Source organism: Penaeus monodon, chromosome 38 (assembly GCF_015228065.2).
Source record: "Penaeus monodon isolate SGIC_2016 chromosome 38, NSTDA_Pmon_1, whole genome shotgun sequence".
NCBI lineage: Eukaryota > Metazoa > Arthropoda > Malacostraca > Decapoda > Penaeidae > Penaeus > Penaeus monodon.
Genome location: NC_051423.1, coordinates 22,715,327 through 22,737,847, shown reverse-complemented (window position 1 = coordinate 22,737,847; position 22,521 = coordinate 22,715,327). Strand labels below are relative to the sequence as shown.

General features: G+C 40.5%; 2 protein-coding genes across 7 annotated transcripts in view; one reads left to right on the top strand and one right to left on the bottom strand.

Annotated features, from left to right (window-relative positions):
* Nucleotides 1-3,539: 3,539 nt before the first annotated feature.
* On the top strand, nucleotides 3,540-12,207 carry LOC119596475 (oligosaccharyltransferase complex subunit OSTC-like). Its single transcript, XM_037945744.1, has 4 exons — nucleotides 3,540-3,796; nucleotides 6,553-6,626; nucleotides 11,201-11,418; nucleotides 11,990-12,207. Exons 1-4 carry the CDS (start codon nucleotides 3,655-3,657, stop codon nucleotides 12,006-12,008), a joined length of 453 nt encoding a protein of 150 aa, XP_037801672.1. The 5' UTR covers nucleotides 3,540-3,654; the 3' UTR covers nucleotides 12,009-12,207.
* Nucleotides 12,208-21,375: 9,168 nt separating this feature from the next.
* The window catches only part of LOC119596468 (transmembrane channel-like protein 7), a 43,179-nt gene continuing 42,033 nt past the window's right edge, over nucleotides 21,376-22,521 (bottom strand). For all 6 annotated transcript variants that reach the window (XM_037945728.1, XM_037945727.1, XM_037945730.1 and 3 more), the window contains one exon: nucleotides 21,376-22,035. In XM_037945728.1, the coding sequence (XP_037801656.1) occupies nucleotides 21,737-22,035 (299 nt within the window). In that variant the 3' untranslated portion in view covers nucleotides 21,376-21,736. The remainder of the gene's footprint in view (nucleotides 22,036-22,521) is intronic.

The window sequence follows — 22,521 nt, the reverse complement described above, 5'->3', positions numbered from 1 at the left end:
TGCAATAACGAGGCCGCGGTGGCCGAGTGGTTAGAGCATCGGATTCAAGACTGTCGCGACGGCAATCTGAGTTCGAGGGTTCGAGTCACCGGCCGGTGCGTTGTTCCCTTGGGCAAGGAACTTCACCTCGATTGCCTGCCTAGCCACTGGGTGGGCAATTCAGCCCAATTCATTGACGGTTCCAGAACCGGGTAAATAGAGATGGTGACTCGATAAAAACACCGGGTGGAAGGCAACGCCAAACCACCGCTCTAAATTGCCAAGAAAATCATGGAAACATCCATGATCGCCAACGTCCTTGTAGGAGAGGACACACACAAAAAAAAATGCAATAATGCATAATACAACGAAAGAAAATCGTTAAAATCAGCCCAAGAAACTCTACGGAAAACGCTTGCCAACGCTGGAAAAAATCTACGGCCTAACACGCCACTCCCCCCCCCCCAAAAAAAAAAAAATCTACGGCTTGGAACGCCATCTTCCGGAAAGTCTACGGAAACACTCGCCCGCTTTCATTAAAATCTACGGAAAAGCACATCATTATTATGCTGTGAAGCCACGTTTATACATATGTATCAATCAATAACGGTATGCTCATGTTTGAGCAGCCGTGGACCTCTCCACCATCCTTCGCCACTAAACTCGATCTTACGCTTTTCTTTCCACTTGTACCATCGACAACCCGCAAATATCTTTGACATTGTCGCTCAGTCTTGTCTTCGGTTTGCCTCTTCCTCTGTTTCCTATCACCATCCCTGTCAGCAAGTTTTTCTCAATACTTTTACTTCTCATCACATGACCAATAAACTTTAATTTCCTCCTGTTCAAGATGTCCAACAGCCGGTCTTTACAATTTATTTTTCTCAGCACTTCATCATTCGTCTTCTTCTCTGTCCAGCTAATATGCAGTACTCGTCTGTAACACCAAAACTATTGATCTTTTTCTTGTCTATCTACTTCAGCACCCAACACTCAGAACCATATGATGCAATTGGGAAAACTAATGAGTTCAATAACCTCAGCTTTGTCCGTAAGGTAATGCTTCGGTCTTTCCAGATGTTATTGAGAGCAATTGTGGCGTTTTTGGCAATGGCAATTCTTCTTTTTATCTCCGGTGAATCATCATATGTATTAGTTAAAACAGCTCCAAGATAAGTGAACTCTTTCACATTTTCCACAATCATTCCATTGATTGTTAACATGTTCATCATTGTTCATTGCCGGTTATCTTTGAATCTTCATGATCTTAGTTTTCTTGGCATTAAGAAACAAGCCAGCCTTTTCGCTTGCTTCTCTAACTTTATCTAGTAGTTGTTGTAGTTCAGTGATACTGCTGGCAATCAAAACTATATCATCGGCGTACCTCAGATTTGATATTTTGTATCCTCCAACATCCGCAGTTCCTTCAAAATTCTCCAGAGCACCTCTCATAATTGTTTCAGAATATATGTTAAAGAGGTGCGGAGACAGAATGCAACCCTGTCGCACTCCTTGTTTGACTTCGAACCATTCTGTTAACCCATAAGTGGTTCTTACAGCAGCTTGTTGTTGGTCATACAAGGCTTGGATGATGTGTTTTGGAAACTTCATATCGTTCATGTTATTCCAGAGGATATCGTGATCAACAGTATCAAAAGCTTTCACATAATCGATGAAACACAGGTATAGGTCTTTTTGATGTTCTCTGTTTTTCTCTATGATCAATTTTAGATTTAGAATCTGGTTTCTGGTACCTTTTCCAAGGCGAAAACCTGCTTGTTCGTCTGCAATTTCCTGTCTTAACTTCAACTTTCAACTAACATTCTTTCAGCAATAATTTTCAACAAAATTTTGCTGCTGTGACTTATTAATGCAATTGTCCTATTATTGTTGCATTGGAGTGCGTCACCTTTTTTAGGTATGGGAGTAAAGATTGATTTTACCCAGTCTTCTGGCCGTCTTCTTTTATTCCATATTTTTGTACAGAGTTTGTAGAAGTATTCAACACTTTCGCCAGCATTCTTAATTAGTTCTGCTGTTATTTCATCTATTCCGGGGCTCTTGTTATTCTTTACTTCTTTTATGGCTTTTATAACTTCGTCTATATATACATATATATATATATATATATATATATATATATATATATATATATATGTATATATATATATATATTTTTTTTTTTTTTTTTTTTTTTTTTTTTTTTTTTCAGGATAGGATATGTGAGGTTTGTGGATATGAGCCAGAAAGTATTGTAGATGTGATGAAAAGGAGGAAGTTTAGGTACTTTGGGCACCTTGTACGTGGAGGAGGGACAGCAAGAGCAGTAATGGAAGGTGAAATGCAGGGAAGTCGAGGCAGGGGACGCCCACAGAGGAAATGGATGGATGATCTCAAAGACTGGAGTGGAGAAGGAAGTATAACACTGAACAGAATGACGATGGACCGGGAGAGATGGAGACAAGCTGTTTACTCATGGGTGCACCCACGGCCGCCTGGGCTAAGGAGCTGATGATGATGATTCATTCCACTGCAGGACATAGGCCTCTCTCAATTCATTACTGAGAAGTTATATGGCAGTGCCACCCTTGCCTGATTGGATGCCCTTCCTAATCAACCGCGGTTTGTGCCACGGCGGTGACTTCCCCTACGACACATGCGCTCAACTTCTCAAGGCGATATGTCGTTTTCTAGGTAAGCAATCGAGGTGAAGTTCCTTGCCCAAGGGAACAATGCGCCTTTTTTTCTTTTCTTTCTTTCTTTCTTCTTCTTCTTCATCTTCCACCCTTTGTATCCGCATCTTCATTACGGTTTGGCACGTTTTTATGACCAGATGCCCTTCCTGCCTTCAACCCTCCCCATTCATATATATAATATATTTATATATATTATATATATGTGTTACCTTTTAGGTAATCATTCTCTCTATTTATCCGGGCTTGAGACCAGCACTGACTTGGGCTGGCTTGCCCGCCCAGTAGCTAGGTAGGCAATCAAGGTGAAGTTCCTTGTACGTATGTATGTATGTATATGTATGTGTGTATATATACATATACATATCTGTCTATATAAATACGGTGAATAGAAGAAGAAATTATATTTTATTAAAAATGAAGATTTTGTATTACGAAAAAGGTTGTAAACACCAGCGTTTATTTCATTTGAAAATATGTGATATATAATTTTTTTTAGGCAGAGGTTGAAGTGTCACAAGAACATATTCAAAAGATTTTAATGTTTCTGATTTTTTAGTTATCATTGAAATTGCGATGAATATAGGTTAGAGATGAACTTATTTGAATTAATTTCAGGTTCGATTTTCATAACATTAATATATTTGTTCAGATGCACCTATGTATACATCTGCTCTCTCTTCCTCTCAAATCTTTAACCGAATTAAATCGGAGAAGAAACAAAGAGCCAGATAATTTTAAAATAAATAAAATTAAGCGAAATAAAAACATCACCAGAATCTGAATCCATTCTAGTCCCGGACGCGTTTAGACCTCCGATTGGCCGAGAGCGCGAGGAGACCGACCAATCAGCGCCCTCAACGGACACCGCATTGGCAGGCATTTGTTGACGTTGGAGCAGTCGGTGTCGCTCACGTCGCCGAGGCTCATCCACGCTCCTTCGTTGCCCCTTTTATCTCGCTCCTACGGACTCCTAGACGCGATGCTCGACGTCCTGTACAGCATCCCCTTCTTTGTCCTCGATATCCCGAAGTTGAAGTTGAAAAAGCCGTCATGGGTGGCCATTCCCTCCCCCATGGCCATGTTTGCCTTCGTTCTGCTGTCGTATTTTCTCGTCACGGGAGGTACAGTTTGGGTTCTTTTTTTATTTTGTTTTGATTAAGTGTGATTTTATTGTTTTATAAATTTAGTTTGAGGGACAAGGTGAGGTAGGAGAATCGGTGAGGCTCTTGATCTGCTGGTAGACGCATGTCATTCACTTCGGAAAGTGTCACCGAGAGCGACTTGTACAGAGGCGGGGAAATCCTCGTAGACACAACCATTGTATAGAACATAAGAAATAGAGTAATAAGCAACACCGGTACAGCTGCTCGGGGCTCACATGTACCGAGAAATTACGAAATTATCCTCTGCGTGTCGCCGCCCACAACACCCTCACAAAGCCAGGGTTCTGAACCCAAATCCGACGGGCATGGCAGGTAGTACCTGCCATGCCCACTCGAGTTTACTTAGATTTTACACATACATGGCTACACTTGGACTAAGTCACCAATGAGCCAGTTAAGAGTACTACATGTCTTTGTTTACCTATTTCCTTCATTTTCGAAAATATTTTGTTATATATATATATATATATAATTTTTTTTTTATGGTTCCCTGTCAGATTCTGACATTGACTGTCACAGCATTATGCTTAATTGTACTTTTCATGTTGTGATGATCTTGGAGTGAGTAGGGTCCCCAGTTTCTTTCCACAGAGAATGCTGCTGTCACCTTTAGGTAATCAAATATAATACCACAGGGGCCAGGGGGCATAGCCCCCTGGCTAGGGAATATATAGATCGTAGTGTAGCGTTTTTTGTGCTTGTTTTACACCTTTCTGTTCTGTTTTCTTCTTATTTCAGCCTGTTTTACCCCACAATTTCCCTGATCTACTTCATGCCCTCCCCTGCTATCGGGACTTATCAGATCACATAAGATTGTCGACTGGCGAATGCAACTGAAAATATCATCAAATTCGTTCTCATCTCACGAAAACAAATCTGATGATATAAATATTGTCAGGGAAGACCCGGTTGTCATTTTCGGAAAATTAACCAAAGTTTCTTGCCTAAGGGAACAACACGCCGGCCGGTGACTCGAACCTTCAAACTCAGATTGCCGTTGTGACAGTCTTGAGTCCAATGCTCTGACCACTTGGTCACCGTGGCCTCTTATCTTATATTGCTGTTACTAATGTCTATAACACTATAGTAATTATAATGTCTGCAATAAAGATAACATCTGTAGCACCCTCAAATTTACCAAGAAATGACAAAAATATTCTCTGCATGTCACTGCTCGGAGACCAAGTCCACAACACCCTCACAGCCAGAGTTCTTGAATGTTGTACTTCCTGTAAGTTGGTCCCGTCTCCTGTTAATTGTTTACTTCTATTTATTTTTGTTTGTTTGTTTGTTCCTTGGACTAGATTATAAGTTATCCATCACAGGTCAAATTCAAGTTCCATGTATGATTATGTTGTCTTGAGCACACCCCCACTCACAGAATACTGCTGTCAGGCATGCATACCTACTGCGAGAGTCATTTGTTAAAGTATGAATCATCATCATTTAACGGTAGGTTCATGTCTGAGCCGCCGTATGAATATATATCCCTTTATTCATAGATGAGGGGCCGTGGTGGCCGAATGGTTAGAGCATCGGACTCAAGACTAGCACGACGGCAATCTGAGTTCGAGGGTTCGAGTCACCGGCCGGCGCGTTGTTTCCCTTGGGCAAGGAACTTCACCTCGATTGCCTGCCTAGCCACTGGGTGGCCAAGCCAGCCCAAGTCAGTGCCGGGTAAATAGAGATGGTGACTCGATTTAAAAAACCCGGGCGGAAGACAATGGCAAACCACCGCTCTAAATTGCTAAGAAAAAATCATGGAAGCCCATGATCGTCAAGACCGCGGTGGCCGAATGGTTAGAGCGTCGGACTCAAGACTGTCTCGACGGCAATCTGAATTCGAGGGTTCGAGTCACCGACCGCCGCGTTGTTCCTTGGGCAAGGAACTTCACCTGATTTCCTACTTAGCCATGGGTGGCCAAGCCAGCCCAAGTCAAGTGCTGGTCCCAAGCCCGGATTAAATAGAGAATGATTACCTAAAAAGGTACCACCGGCACTCTCCGTGGAAAGGAACTGGGGACCCTACCACGTACTCACTCCAAGAGCATCACAACATGAAAACTACAATTAAATATCATGCTGTGACCACGGCGGCTCAAACATGAACCTACCGTTAAAAGAAGAGAATTCATAGATGATTATGCTTTTACTGCAAGAGCCCCACATCTTAACAGGTTGTGATGTAGAGGTTATAGAGATTTTTAGACTGTTCATGCACTGTATCAAGAGAGCATGAACCAATCTGAGTGAGAATCTGTATTGAAATGGGTCAAATAATTTACACCTCTAGATTTACTTTTTTTTGGGGGTGGGTTAACATATGGTGTATTTCTCCTCGGATAAACATGTACCTTCTCAGTAACACAGTACCAATTTCCCGTGAGTGTTTCCAAATTAATTTCTTACATACCATGCCCACTGCTTTCGGGTTAATGAAATTGTTTACAGTAGATGGTTCGAGTTCTTAGTCACTAAGGAATTGATTTATTTTTATAAGCATTATTAACAACATTGTAATTATCAGTGTCAAATTTGTAGTAAAAGGATCACAATTAATAGCATTAGAAGAAAAAAAAAATAAAGCAACACATATAAAAACATTCACACAGCAAAATTACAGTGCAGATCACATGTCCCTGGTAGCATTGGGTTAATGTGATGGGTTTGCAGTTATCTTTGTGGTGTAAGGATTTTTATTTTCATTTTTTCAGGTATTATTTATGATGTGATTGTTGAACCTCCCAGTGTAGGCTCAACAACAGATGAACACGGACATTCTCGGCCAGTAAGTAAAGGATTTCTAATCTGTAAAGAAAGTTAACTCCATAAATTATCTTTTTATTTGTAGTCTTAGTTCAGATTCCTATCTATCTATCTCTATCTATCTATCTATCTATCTATCTATCTATCTATCTATTAATATATATATAATCATCATCATCATCATCAAGGGGCTAACGCCGACGAGGGCGCATGGCCGCATCCACCCTTCGCTTCCAGCCACGAGGATCCCTCGAGGCGAGTCTCCAGGCAGGCACACGGCCCATCTCTAGTTCCTCACGACAGGTCTCGTCGAGCTGCCCAAGCCATGATCTCCTAGGACGTCCCACAGGTCTCCTCCACCCAGGGTTGTCTCGCAGAGAGACAACCTGGTGGGCAGGGTCGTCCATAGGGAGGCGAGCTAGGTGGCCATATAGCCTGAGTTGGCGATCCCGGATTATGCAAGTAACAGGTCCCATGCCAGTCTCACGGTGTAACCGCCGGTTGGACACGTGGTCCTGCCAACTGTACCCCATGATCCGGCGAAGGGACTTGTTACAAAAGGCATCAAGGCGAGACTCCAAGGCACTGGATAGCGTCCAGGTTTCGCTTCCATAGAGCAAAACTGGAAGTATCAAGGCCTTGAAGACACGCAGCTTGGTCCTTCTGCATAGGTACCGACATCTCCAAACGCTCTTGTTGATCGAGTTCATGGCTCCTGTTGCCAGACCAATCCGTCTACTGACTTCCTGGTCTGACAACCCAGAGATATGGACTACGCTACCAAGGTATGTAAAACTTTCTGTGACTTCAACGTCCTCGCCGCAAGCATGGATCGACTGAACGGGTTCCCCTAACAGGCCCCCAAAGTCCTGAATCTTGGTCTTGGTCCAGGAGACCTCTAAGCCTAGGGGCTTCGCCTCATTGCTAAATGCATCAAGAGCCGCCACAAGTGACTCCAAGGACTCAGATAGGATGGCAACATCGTCGGCAAAGTCAAGGTCCGAGACCTTAATATTGCCTAGTGTTGCTCCGCACTGACTTTGGCTAGTAGCTCTGCCCATTATCCAGTCCATACAAGTGTTGAAAAGTGTGGGTGCAAGGACACAGCCTTGCCTCACCCCTGAATTAACAGGGAAGAAGTTCGACATACCCCACCACACTTTACAGCACTTTCAGTACCAGTATAGAGGCTTGCTATCAGGCCAATAATCTGTGTCGGAATTCCCCTGAGCCTCAGGATCTCCCATAGCGATTCCCGATGCACCGAGTCAAACGCCTTCTTGAGGTCGATGTAGGCTGCAAGCAACCCACGACCAAACTCACGACGGCGTTCCACAATTACTCGAAGCGCTAGGATACGGTCTATTGTGGACTTGCCAGGAGTAAATCCAGACTGCTCCGGTCTCTGGTGCCTCAGTAGGTGGTTGCGGATCCGTTTCAGAAGAATGTGAGCGAGAACCTTGCCTGGTATGCTGAGCAGTGTAATGCCACGGTAGTTGCTACAGTCCCATCGATCCCCTTTCCCCTTCCAGAGAGGGATGACCACGCCCCTCAGCAGGTCAGGGGGAATGGTACCAGACTGCCAAATGGCAGTCAGGACTGTATGCAGGCCCCGAGCCATAGGTTCACCCCCAGCCTTTAGCAGTTCAGCAGGGATATCACATATGCCTGCAGCTTTCCCACTCTTCAACTTGGAAATCGCCAGCCTAACCTCTGTTAGGGTAGGAGGTTCCTCGCTGATGGGTGGGTCCGGCACAGGCACTGAGACATCGCTTGCATCCAAGCTAACTGTTGGAGGATCCACCTGGTACAACTGTTCAAAATACTCAGCCCAACGTTCACGAATCCCAACATGATCTGAGATGATCCGTCCATCCGCTGATCGGACTGCAGTCATCTGTGAGGAGGGCTTAGGGTTCAGTTTTCTCAGGGCTTGGTAGGCAGGGCGAAGGTCATTTACCAAGAAATGGCCTTCGACCTCCTCAGCAAGATTCCTGATGAACTGTTCCTTGTCCCTTCTCAGCAGTGTCCGAGCCCTACGCACCATGGAACGACGCAAGACTTGATTCCCATTTAGCCGAGCCTTGCGACACGCTTCAGTGGCCTCTAATGTCTCCAGGGAGATGGTATTCTGCCTTGTCCTTGGGCGTACGCCAATGGACTCCTGAGCTGCTTCGAGTGTTACGCGCTTGAAGGACTCCCACAGAGCAACTGGATCCGTCAGGTTGCTGGTTTCTGAGAATCGGTCAGAGACTGCCGTGGCGAACCCACGGGCACACTCCTCCTCCCTTAGTCTGTCCAAGTGAAACACCTTAGGGTGGCCACTGGAGGGACGGGGAGTTTTGAAGTGGACCCGCAGGGTAGCCACAAGCAGCCTATGGTCGGTGCCACAGAACTCAGCACTCCGGTAAACCCTGCAGTTCTGGAGGATCCTCCATCGCGTGCTCACAAGGATGTGGTCGATCTCCTTGGCCACTGTACCCGTATCGCTGTACCAAGTCCAGCGATGCGAGTTGGAGCGCTGGTACCAGGAGCCAGAGATCCTCATTTTCTGGGACCTAGCAAAGTCCCGGAGAAGGAGGCTATTCTCGCTGCTGGGATCAGCTCCCGAGCCATGGGGGCCGACAGACATCTCGTAGCCAGCTCGGTCACAGCCGGATACCGCATTGAAGTCGCCCAGAACAATGCGAATGTCTCGCCGGGGACAATCGTCTGCCACAGATGCGAGTTTGGCGTAGAACGCCTCTTTCACATCGGTTTTATGTACATCGGTAGGAGCGTATACAGCAATAAGAGACATGAAGCCAAAAGCATGCTTCAGTCTCAATGCCATGATACGCTCATCAACCGGTGTCACCTCGACTACCGCAGGCTGAAGTCGACTGGAGATGGCTATGGCTACACCCTGGAGGTGGTGACCATCGCTGCGGCCCGACCAGTAGTAGGTGTAACCACCCACACTGATCGTGCCGCTACCAGGTCTTCTCACCTCTGAGAGGGCAGCCACCTCAACTCCCAGTCGCTTCAATTCCCGCGATAGCAGAGGTAACCGCTCATCCTGCCGCAAGGACCGGATGTTCCAAGCGCCTACCCGGAAAGCACGCCTGAGGTTAAGCCTCGGGTGGTCACTCCGGGTGCACGCCACCTCTGCCGCACCCGCCAACACAGCCCCAGATAAAGGGGGTCGGCAGGCTGTGGGACCGCCTATCCACCTGTGGGGTTCCCGAGGGCTTTCCCCCACAAGCTTCATGGTGGGTTGGCGCCTGCCGGGGCGCAGGCGGGACGAGTAACTCTCGCTCCAATCCTGCACCCCGACATTTGCCCTCCCAGCGGGACCCACAGCCCGCCTTACTTGCTGGGTGGGAGGGACAACACCCCTCCCCCCAGCATTTCCATTTAAAAACGACGTTGCCAGAGGGTCATTCTGGGGGGAGGAGGACTGGCAAGGCCCACCTCCCCCGAGCCGCCCCATTTCCCCCGGGTGGCTAGGGGGCAGGAGTTGGTACGAAGCCAGAGCGTGTCCACACGCCGGTGGGCCATAACTCCGTACCTCTGGGGCCTCCTGCTGCTCCGAGATCCCCACAGATTTAGCCTGGGACCGCAAGGTACCCAGTTACCCATGGGTGGCCACGAGGAGGCACTGCAGAAGTCTTAATGATGGAGAGGCTGTGACCTGGCAGGGGAGACTTATGCAGAAGCTGCTCCCTTTTTCGCACTGGGCTAGCCAGGGGTGGAAGCTGCAAGCGAGAAGGCATGCAAGCACTTAACACTATCTAGGCTACCACACCATCGCTTCACATCACCATGCACGTGAAGCACCCACCCATATATATAATATATATATAATATATATATAATATATATATAATATATATATAATATATATAATATATATATAATATATATATAATATATATATAATATATATATATATCTACACATACACATACACATACACATAAACATACACATACACATACACATACACATACATATTTTTTTTTTTTTTTACGGTAGGTTCATGTTTGAGCCGCCGTGGTCACATCATGATACTTAATTGTAGTTTTCATGTTGTGATGATCTTGGAGTGAGTACGTGGTAGGGTCCCCAGTTCCTTTCCACGGAGAGTGTCGGTGTTACCTTTTAGGTAATCATTCTCTCTATTTATCCGGGCTTGAGACCAGCACTGACTTGGGCTGGCTTGCCCGCCCAGTAGCTAGGTAGGCAATCAAGGTGAAGTTCCTTGCCCAAGGGAACAACGCGCCGGCTGGTGATTCGAACCATCGACCTCAGATTGCCGTCGTGACATACATACATACATACATACATACATACATACATACATACATACATACATACATACATACATACATACATACATACATTTCACAGCCACCACAAAATTTTGCACAAGTTTAGTAGATAGTTAAAGTTCTATCATTAAACTGCAATTAATTTGCAATGTATTGAGAAATTACAAAATAATTAAATGTATATAATTGATATAGGAGATTCATCCATAAAAGAAATATTTTTTTTATTTTTCTCATTTTGGCTGTTCATCATTTATTTATTTATTTATTTTTACACTTCCAGGTTGCTTTCATGGCCTACAGAGTGAATGGACAGTACATCATGGAGGGTCTTGCATCATCCTTCATGTTTGCGTTAGGAGGCATTGGATTCATTGTTCTGGATCATACACACGTCCCATCAACGCCAAAGCTTAACAGAATCCTCCTTATTATCATTGGGTTTGCATGCGTCATCATTGCTTCCATTGCCTGCTATGCGTTCATGAAAATCAAACTTCCGTAAGTATTAATATTCCGTGGTCCTTGAGACTCTTGTTGTACATTGTATAGGATAAATAATGGAGCCAAAACATGTAAGTCCTATATTAATATAGTAGCATAGTACAAGCATGAAAAATAAGGAGATGCTCCTACTTTAAGAATTATTGAATGCTGCTGTTGGTCAACCACATATGATGATTAATAGGAAGTATTAGCTTTTAAAGGTGTAGGGGAAAACTGGTAGATTCACTTTACAAGATGGGTTACTTTAATACCTGGTATGTGGTGCCTAAAAGTAATAGCAGATTTGCAATGCCTGTTTAACAAACCTTCCATTATGTAGATGTTTTACATTGTTAAGGTGCCATTTGTTGGTGACAGTTGATCTCAGTTTCATACAAGGCTTCTTTACATATGCATATGCTGTGTGTAAGAAAGGGATTTACCCTAATAATATCAGGTACCACAGTAATGTGTATTTTCTTAGTAAAGCTAAACATTATATACAAGGAACAATAATTTAAATACTGTATAGACCACACTTCGCAAGGTCATGAATAATTTTTAACTTTTCTCTCTGTCTTTACAGTGGCTACTTGATGAGCTGAGCTGCATGTGCTTCTACCCCGTACTCCTGGAGCACACTTATGCATGCAAGGAGTCTATGGTCTGTGTTGTATGGTTTAAGAAGAAAAGCTATTCAGTTTATATTTTACTTTTGCAGTCTGTAATTGCAGATTAAGGGAACAACATTTGATGTGAATTGATTAAAATTGTATGCTGGATCATAAAAGATTTGATATTGATCTTAATAGGTTTCATTACTTTTTATCCTTATTTCAGTGTGCTTAGTTATAGTATCTACAATGTATTATTTGTTGCAATATGTATATATTAAATACATAGTGTTAAGGGGATGCTCATGGTGAGTTTAGTTTAATAACCCAATGAATCCAAATGCTTCACTGCCAAATTATGGGCATCAGGCTTGCATGATCGGCTACTGTGGAACGAACGAACATTCCTTTGGGGTGACAAGACTCCATTCCTCCCCTTGGAATGTTATTTTCCCTATTTAGACATCAGTTTCTTTTTAGCAGGTGCTCTACCGGTCATGGCTCACAGACATTACATTCCATACTCATTTATGAATGGAAATAATGCAAAAGCCCCTTCCAAAACACTAAATGAGTTTAATTTCCTTTTAAGAGTTGTGTACACTCTTGAAAAGTTTTTACCATCACCCTGGCCCTGAACCGAAATGCTCATGATGGCAAGTTTGCATCACCCTGGCCCACAGCCAAATTTTCCCATCACAGCATGTTCATGTCACCTGCCCTTAAGTCAGATTTTTTCGTGTAATGGCCACATCATCTGGATAGTAGTGATTAAATTTGTTTACACATAGATGGCTCTACAAGTGCTTAGTCACCAATAAGTCACTAGTCTGACCTATTTCACCTATCTTACCTTCTCCTTAATTTTCAGAAATATTTTTATATCACCCCTACCTTGGACCTCAGCCCTTGCCTCAACTAATTTTGCATGGTTCCCCCTCATCAGTGTTTGCTGTCAGCTCTGTCCATTCCAAATCTTCCACCTGGGTCATTTCTCGACCTTCAGAATACACTCCTGCCTATCTCCCGACCTCCCCTACTCCATTTCCTACTGCTCAGTCTTCTTCATTGTCTGCCCCCTCCCTCCTTATTACTACTCTTAATTCCTATTGTTCTACTCCCTATAGTACTACCTCACTCTATGCCACCCCATCTTCCTCCCACCCTTATCCTTCTACTGTTTCCCCCTCTGCAAACTTTTTGAGTACCGTTTTTGGCCTAGCCAAGCAGGATCAATTCCCCCTATAGCTCCTTACCCTGACAATACCCTCCTCTTCCAACAGTCTATCCAAAAACAAGTAGGCATAGTTACCTTTCACCATCATTCTGATCATTTATACCTTGGTATGAGTACGTCCGAGTACCAAGCTTGTGCAGTAACTACCCTGACTGACCTCACTAGCAAACCTATTCCTGCCCAACCTCACTCCTCCCTTAGTACTTGTACAGGAACTGTTTCCGTCTCCTCGACTCATAGTCCTGTCTAAGACAAGGACTGGTCAGACTGAAAACAATCTGCTCAATTGCTTCATCGACTTTGGTGGAGTGGCAGTACAGTGCAACACGATTCCGTCCAGAGGCTAGTAAAGTCCTACACCAATATTGCCAAGATTCATTCCTGTAGGCATGACCTTCCCCATCACATTTTCCCATGGGGTTAATTGTTTATTTTTCATTTAAATCATACCAATTTAATATTTTGATGTAAAAGTATAATTATCCACCTACACCTTGGTATAAGCAGTATGAAATTAATCATGTGATGTAAAAGATGGTAATTCTTATTGCAGTGGGAGTGTTAACTTTATATACTTACTAACCCCCCCCCCCACTTACCCCCATTCCCATGCTTGTTGCCATGGGGAGGTTTAGGAAGCAGAGACAGATGTAGGGATCACCTCTACTTTTAACCTTAGCCTCTCGCCTCATCTAATTTTGCAAGGTCTTTTATTCTCTGTCTTCCCTTTTTCCTTTTCTTCATCCTCTTCTTTTGTCTACTTATGCAAATTGTTAATTCATATTTACCCTTTTCACCACAGTACTTTACCATAATGCTGTGTGACCCCCTCAATCCCTTGCTCATTTTCTTTGGGGGGCGGGGCATTGTAGGGGATCAGCCATACCTTGGTCCTCAGCCCTCGCCTCAACTAATTTTGCATGTTCTTTTCTCCTCCTTTCCTTTTCCTTTTTTTCATCTCCTTGTTCTGTCCCTTTATCCTGATCATTAATTGTTTTGCCATTTTCACCACAATACTGGATCATGATGCTCTCCACTCCCTGAACTCCCTCCCCTTCTAACAACCTTTACCTCTACCCTTTTCACTACCATACTACCTTCTAGTATTATTCAACCTCTGACTTTACCCTAATCATTAACTCATTCTTAACCCCTTTCACTACTATACTTTACCATAGCACCATATGACCTTTAATGTTATACAGCACTTCCTTACCTGGGGGCTTTACCCCCAAGCCTCTCGCTATCAATATATTTTGAATACAGCACCAATGACATGGCAGAAATTTAGCAGTAAATAAATAATGCTGTTTGACCTTTGTCTGGTACACTTGTTTTGACCATTAACCCATTACTGACGGTTAGCATTCATAGAGGCCGGGGCCTCGCTGCCGGGGGCTTATATCGTCGCCCTAGCATGCGCAACCACTCATGCCAAATACCAGCATCCCATGCCGTTTCTTCGTAATACTACGAAGATATGTTGTATTTTCAGTTTTCATTATTTTTTACAGTCTCTACTTGCCAAACTTCCTGATAAATCGAGACTGAAGGGTATTTTTGTTATATAGGCTCCCCATAGTTGATCATTATTCGGTCTATAGTCCAAATAAAATAAGCAGTGTGCGGCATCATGGAGTTGAAATCGTCGGTTTGTTGCATTTTTTTGTTTGTTGCATGGTAAAAATGAGTGTTAAAACCAACTTAATCACACTTTCACTGGCAAAAAAATAATCTTTTGCCGTGATTGTAACAAAAAAAAATCATGGCATATGCGTACGTGCCCCCAGCAGATGGTCCCGCCATGCCATGGCATGTGCGTACGTGCCCCCGGCAGATGGTCCCGCCATGGCATGGCATGTGCGTACATGCCACCCGTCGGCAATGGGTTAACCATTCTGGAAATCCACAAACATTGCTTTACTGAACAAAATTACTTTCTTACCTGGGGGCTTCACCCCCAAGCCCCACCCTATTGCTATATTTTCTATATGCAGCTAATGACATTAGATGTTGATGCTGCAGAAAATTTTCAGTAAGTAATAAATAGTTTAGTAGCTGAGAAAGAAAATGCATAAACACTATTATTTTTTTTCTAATGCCGTTTGATTCTTTGCATGTATGTATATATTTAAAATATTTGTATTCTGGAACTTAAAAATCATGGCAAACAAGTAGAAGTGAAAGGTGCTCATCAAACTTCAAAAATTTATTTATGGACGTATATAAAACACAACTGACTTAGGATTCTCACAATACAAATAGAAATTCATACAGTCTAAAAAACAGTATAGGTACATGGGAAGCATAAAACACAATGCAGTTTCCAACTCTGTTGATTATGTGTGAGATTACCAGGAAATCCACTATTTAACCATTACTCTATGTTCACGCTCTCTGACCACAATCATCAGGATTTAGTTATGACTGTAATGAAACAAACCTAATGAATAACAAAGACAATATATACAATATCATAACCATTCTTCTAAATAACCCATAAAAAAATTATATAATGATATGTTGCACTTCCACATGGAGAAATGTGAATTTTAACTGGTAAACAGCTGTGGTGAGTGAAAACTGAGGAATTAGGGGGGATACATCAAGGTAAAATATATAAAACATCTACCAATAACAAACATAACTTTTGGCACGCAAAGGAAAAACACTAAAGAATAAATATTTGGTTCAGGAATGGACCAATAACTTAGATACAATAGAAAAGCAATACTGTATTAACCTTGTAAAAAGGACTCCTTGAACAACTAATTTAAAAACAACAAAACAGTGTCAACAGACAAAATCATATAAAATAAGGGGCAAGACATCAACTTGTTTAAAATTAGTGCTCATAATACAGTATATACACATTTTTTTAAACCTTTCTAATTATACTTAAAAAAAAAAAGACTAATAAAAATTTAAAAAATCCTCCAAGTTTGGTTTCCTAAAATTTGTGAAAAATTATATACTGAACACAATTACTGGCAAGCAGTGCAAAATATTTTCAAAAATTCGGGCTGGTTCTGTCATCTGTCTTTTTACAACTAGTTTGCATGTTGGTATGTATACAAAAAAAAATCACCTGAATTGGGAATACAAGTCTGCCCTATTATCTGCAGCACACTGGTTCCAAGGACCTTCACCAATGCTCAAGTCCTTTATAGAAAAAGGAATTGTCATACTCAGAGTGCTTATACTAATAGAAAAAGTAAATAAATAGTCAGATAAACTATGTATAGAAAATACAACCATAAAGAGAGAAAAAGTAAATTCATGCAAACAATGCCCATACAACAAATGCTAGGAGAGAGATTCAATTTGTGAAATGGTGAAAAGCTACAGATGAGTACACTGACAATTTTTTTCATTCTGGTGATTTCAGCTTTGTGCTTGGTATACCACAAATTTAAATTGTGATTTTAGTCACATAAAAAAAAAAAAAAAAAAATGGAGATGGAGGGCTGACCATAAAAAACACAACAGTCTTGTATAGGTAATGTGATTACAAGTTACATAAGTTTTAAAGATATTCTTTTCTCATGCTTTCACATTTCAATAATAGATTCATTCAACCTACAACTATTCATCAGAACTGTGTAGGAAACCATTTTCACTACATGAAAGAGAATAGTATACACAATAACATTTTCCACTGCTAATGCATTAAATCATTACATAATGCATATCCTGTACCAATGTGAAAGAACTTTTAAGAACTCCAAAGAGAAATTATTTTGTAGAGGATTAAAATCTTCAGGGAACTCTTTACAAGGAGTAAAATCCAAAATCATAAAAGCTACTGTCTATAAGTAATCAACACATTTTGTTCATCAATATAATTACATAATGAAATCTATCACAAGTAGATAAGGATCTAAAATTACAAGCTAGAACACATTCACCTAACATAATAGCTCAACAGTGGTACTGGGTAACAAATATAAGGGAAACTTATATCTATATAACCTTACTATTGAGATTCATATATACCTTTTTAAACTTTTAAATTTTAGACAACAGATAGCTCATAACCGTGTACTGGACACACTAGAGTAGAGTGTATATATATATATTCATATATTACAAGTATATCAAATGTGTACATTCACAAAAGATTATTATTCCTCTTGTCACTGGAATCATAGGATGTTAAGGATAGTTTTACTTGTTCAAATCAAGGGTCCATCTGTACTAAAAATGAATATATAACATACATAAGAAGGGCATTTAGAGAATTCTTGAAGTAGTTCTGGTACAACCAAGTGAAAATATTTGTCTTTTTCTCTAATCCAGCAACGTCCTTACTTACAAAACCAACTATTTTGGACATTAGATCTTGACCCCTTCTGCAAATGGTTACAATTTTAAACACTGCTTTTCCATTCTCAATGCTAAAGCAAAACCAAAGCAGCCTTACACATTCACAAATATTCATGCAAGCACATATACAGACACAATATTTGTATGCACTTCAGTTAAATACATCTCAACAAGGAACATGAACATAGTCTTTCAACCTTTTATGCATTTCTTGTGAGACAATCATGGTAATTGTAACCAAAGACTTAGTACTAATTAATGGAATTGATAAACATAATACTGCCTTGAATTACAAAAATGGAAAGTATCACAGATAAGTAAATTAATCTAAAACACAAAAAATGTCATCTTTTGAGAATACCTTTGTTGATATTTTTACATGAAATTTCAACATTTTCTCAGTGTAAGTTGGAGCATGCCCAACTCCAGTCAGCTTACCAATATATCCGAGATTGAAGATGAATACAAACGGGCACAACTGAGGTTCTTATTTCTTACAAACTTTCCTTATCTTGCACTTGCACAGAACCTCTTAACCATGACTGGTGTATCACAGAACTCTACATTTATCGTTGTTAGCGCCTGCAAGATCTATCCCTTTGGCCTTGTGAAGCGTCACCAGATAACATATCGCATTATCAGTAGAAACAAGCACATCCCTATGCCCTTATGTAACAATACCTGTTTTTAATATGAAAAACTTTGAGACTACAAGTGAAAATAAAAAATATATTTGTATTTTATAGAATTAATTGTAACTGGCCTTCTTTTTTTCATTATTTGGAAATAACAAACCAAGAGGAAATGTCTACGTGTATAGAAAATAACTCTCTCCAAAGAACAGTATCTTATAGATATCAAACGCCACATCCCTTTCCATGCATCTACATTTCCTACAACCATGAACTGGTCAACACACCTATGCTAATGCATCTTCTATCTTTGCTCTCTCTATTGGCAGTGTTTACAAACCTGAAACTTGTAACTATGAACATGTGGTTGGTAGCATTTTGTGGTGAGGCCTGCCTGCTTGCCTCATGCATTCATCTTATTAACATGAATTCCCTTTGTTTTCTGTGGAGTAAATCAATAATTACAGGTTACCTCTGGTGAAGAAATTAATTTAACACTGACAGTTGAGCACCACAAAAGTTATCCACTTACCACAAATAAGGTCATTTACTTGTTTATCATACCTGTATAACATCATTTGTCACTGATAATATTCTGAAGGCAATATGCAGGCATTTGACTGAGAAAGAGAGAGAGAGCTAGCTGTAGAATTGTAGATGAAATCACAACTCTGCATATTAAATTTTTAAAAAGAGCTCTGCCCTTTTTCACATGTTAACAGAAATCCTCTACACTATGTGTTCTTGCTAAAACTATTAATATACAGTGGAATGATGCTCTTCAGCTATGCTGTCAGCTGTTGATGTTTGTGCAAGACATTTTACATAAACAAAATAATAGAGTTCGGTCTAATGAATACAAAAAACACAAATATAATAAGTGTCTATGTATCTCAATACATGTATTCATTTATATCTATGTGTGTATAAAATATAGATAGACTGTTAGATAAAGATAAAAGACAAACATTTATACACACACATGACTAGATACACAGTCACATACACTGATGCACATGTACATTTTGCCTTTCTGTCATCCATCTCATTTAGCATCTTTTGTTTAAAAATGGGTTTCATGGCAAAACCCGATTCCCCATTTTTGCAGTCAAATACCACTTTTCCAAATAAACAAGTCTTTACATTTACTAACTCAACTTCTGCCTATCATTTCTACCTAGCGGGAGGTGCATTCTTTCCATATGGTTGATATTCGTAGTGGTGTCGAGTTCATAGATAGGATCTCATAATAACTAATATTGGCACTGATTACTGGGCTCTACTGTACATTGCTTTGGAAAATATCACCTACTACAAAATTAGAATTAAGTACCATATCTAATACTTGTGCTGAGGGAAAGACAGGCGTTTATCAAGTATCCTAGTTCAATGCAGGTGTCAGTGAATCGCCTCTATTCCGAGATTGGCCAGGGTTACGTGTTACAACTTTGGGACTATCATTTACTTCATTTGGAACTGAGAGAACATCCCTTCCCACCCTCCCCCCTAGCCCTGCATTATGAATTAGTAAACTGCACAGTAACTTTAGTTTGTGGAAAGCAGCAAGTGGCTTACTGCGTGAATGTTACTGCCCATTCCGATAAACAGGTGGGTGCGAAAGTGTCCAGTATACCCGAAGAGCAAATTTACACTACTATTTCCCCTGCCATTCTTTGAAATGGATACTTATTATATATTTTGATATCTAAGAAAATATGTTTCTCCTGCCTTTATATACAGACTGAAACTAGAAGTTACTATGCATACTGATGTTCAGTTTCAACGACTGTTGCATACTAATTTTAGTGGAATGAGGAAATATCAAAAAACCTCACACTCAGCCTGAGTAGTTTAAATATGGTTTGCAACACTACTGGAGCCTAGAAATACCATATACTGTATATACATTTAGGTAAATTTAAGCAAACATGAAAAATCAGATCTATTGTATAAAGGCATTGAATTGTGTGCTGCAGTCTTTCACTTACTACAGATACTGAAATATTCTGACGCGTGATGCCCTACATACAACTAACACTTCTTATTGTCTCAGTATCACAATAGCATGGACACTGGTTGTGAGCTACTTTGATTTAGAAAGATGAAAACTCCCATAATGAAATTCACATTACTTAGAATAGAGTCATTTTCAAGCAAGACTTCTACAACAGCTACTTGCAATATCAAAGCTCAGTCTTGTCTCTGAAGGATCTGGGGAACTTTTCCTAGGAGTCACGACCATCATAAAGCTGGAAGCTAGAATTTAAAGTACAGGGTAATCTCTACCTTGCCGTTTCTTTCGTATATTCAAACGCGGAACTTACTGAATTGAAAGACAACTACCTAAATTCATCTCCTTTGGATATTGTCAAAACCACGTATTTCTAACCTGAATAATGAATAACACTACTATCTGACCTTCTCACAGTCTCAGGAACAGCCTGCTGACCAATCTCTGCAACATATTCTTTACTGCAACTCATAAATATTCTTGCAGGCTTCAGTCTTATAAGCTCTTATTGATAATTGATAATCTACAGGTATCACAAAAACAAGAAACAAAGAACTGAATTTTGCAACTGAAAAAATCCACAAGTTAAAGATACAAAGAGCTTTATATAATCATGGGATTAAATACAGTTACAGTAATTAAAGATATCAAAATATTATAGTTCGTAAAAAATAACGGGTAACAGCCATATGCAAAACAAATAATACTATAATCACTATTTATGTGAAAAGAATCAAAATGCACGTGAAAAGTCTAAATATAAACCATACAAAGATTAGAATATACCAAGTCTCTACCTGAGATATAACACAACAAACAAACTCAGAAAATTAACGTAAGTGTGACATGTTACTCTTTAAAACCATTCTCCTACTTTTTTTTTTTCTTTTTTTTTCTATAATGTAAGTCTGACAAGGAAATGGGCCCGTATCACAACCGTCACACAATTACACCTGAAATTAATAAGTGGAAATCAAAGAAAATAATATTAACAATAAAAATCAATACGCACTGAGCAAAGATAATTGATTATTTGATAAAAAATAAATGAATAAATAAATAAATAAATAAATCATCAATCTTCCCCACCTGTTAATTAAATTGAACATTCAGCTTTCAAAATTTTTTTATAAATTATTTAAATAAATTTTTTAAAAAAAAAAAAAAAAAAAAAAAAGTTTACATCACTCTTACCTTCCCATCAAATAAATTATGTTAAATCATTCATTACTTGTATATACATGTATATTGCAAATGGGGCCTGAATACACATCACTGACCCACATAGACATCTTTCAAACAATTATCTTTCCACCTGCTTTCATTTCATAAAATTTAACAAGAGGATGATAATCGGGAAATGAACACAGCACACACTACTTTACTTACTGCATTATTAATCTATGTATGAGTGCATATAATGTGTGCACGTGTGTTGCTGTGTGCATGTATGTGTATGTAAATATTTGGGTATCTGCTTATTAGAACGAAACCCTGCCACCAAAAGGTAGCCTTAAGCCTCTAGTGTCTGATCGTTACTGTGACCTGTCTCTTCCTCTGTACTGCGCGAGGACCGGGCTGCCTCTTCCTCCTCAGTCGTCTTCTTGATCATCTGGTCGAGTCGCGTCAGGAGGAACTGCTTGTCGTGCCCCTCAAGGATCAGCTGATTCTTGAGGAGTGCGACCATGTGTTTGTTAGCCGCAGCAACCGCATAATAGTAGTACCATGCCAGGATGAGGATGATAATGGCTGGTACTGCAAAGCCAGCCGTGCCCATGAAGAAGAGGACTGCCTGTATCCAGTTTGGAGATTCTGAGAAAACAGTTTGAATTCTGTTAATCTCTTCTTTTTGTTGAGAAAAGGGATGAGTACTTCCATCTCGAAAAGGGATGGGAAGTCTCTATTACTTAACAAAAAAAAAAAAGAAAGAAAGAAAAAAAAAAGACAAGATCAACAACTTCTGTATTTTCAAATTTTAACTATATCTTATCTTCATTCCTTACTCATCCTTAAAAAGATTGGTAATCTATTCCAAATGACATTGAATCAGAACACAGATAATCTATTCGAAATGACATTAGGTCAAAACACATAGTCAGATCTCAACCATATATAGATACATACATGAAATTTTTCTTTTTTCTTTCTTTTTTCTTCCTTCTTTTTCTTCTTTTTACTGAGGCAAAGATGGACTTGACAAGGATGGCAATGACTGGTGATAATTATTTGTTAACTAATGAAATTCCAAATTATCTGCACATTCAGACAAGCATCAAAACCCTCTGAAGTGCACCATAT

What these genes read in the sequence shown, in the direction of transcription:
- LOC119596475 (XM_037945744.1), top strand. Translation starts at nt 3,655, where the DNA reads ATGCTCGACGTCCTGTACAGCATCCCCTTCTTTGTCCTCGATATCCCG. An exon ending in GTATTTTCTCGTCACGGGAG is followed by an intron (nt 3,797 to 6,552) that starts GTACAGTTTGGG and finishes TCATTTTTTCAG; the next exon opens with GTATTATTTATGATGTGATT. An exon ending in AACACGGACATTCTCGGCCA is followed by an intron (nt 6,627 to 11,200) that starts GTAAGTAAAGGA and finishes TTACACTTCCAG; the next exon opens with GTTGCTTTCATGGCCTACAG.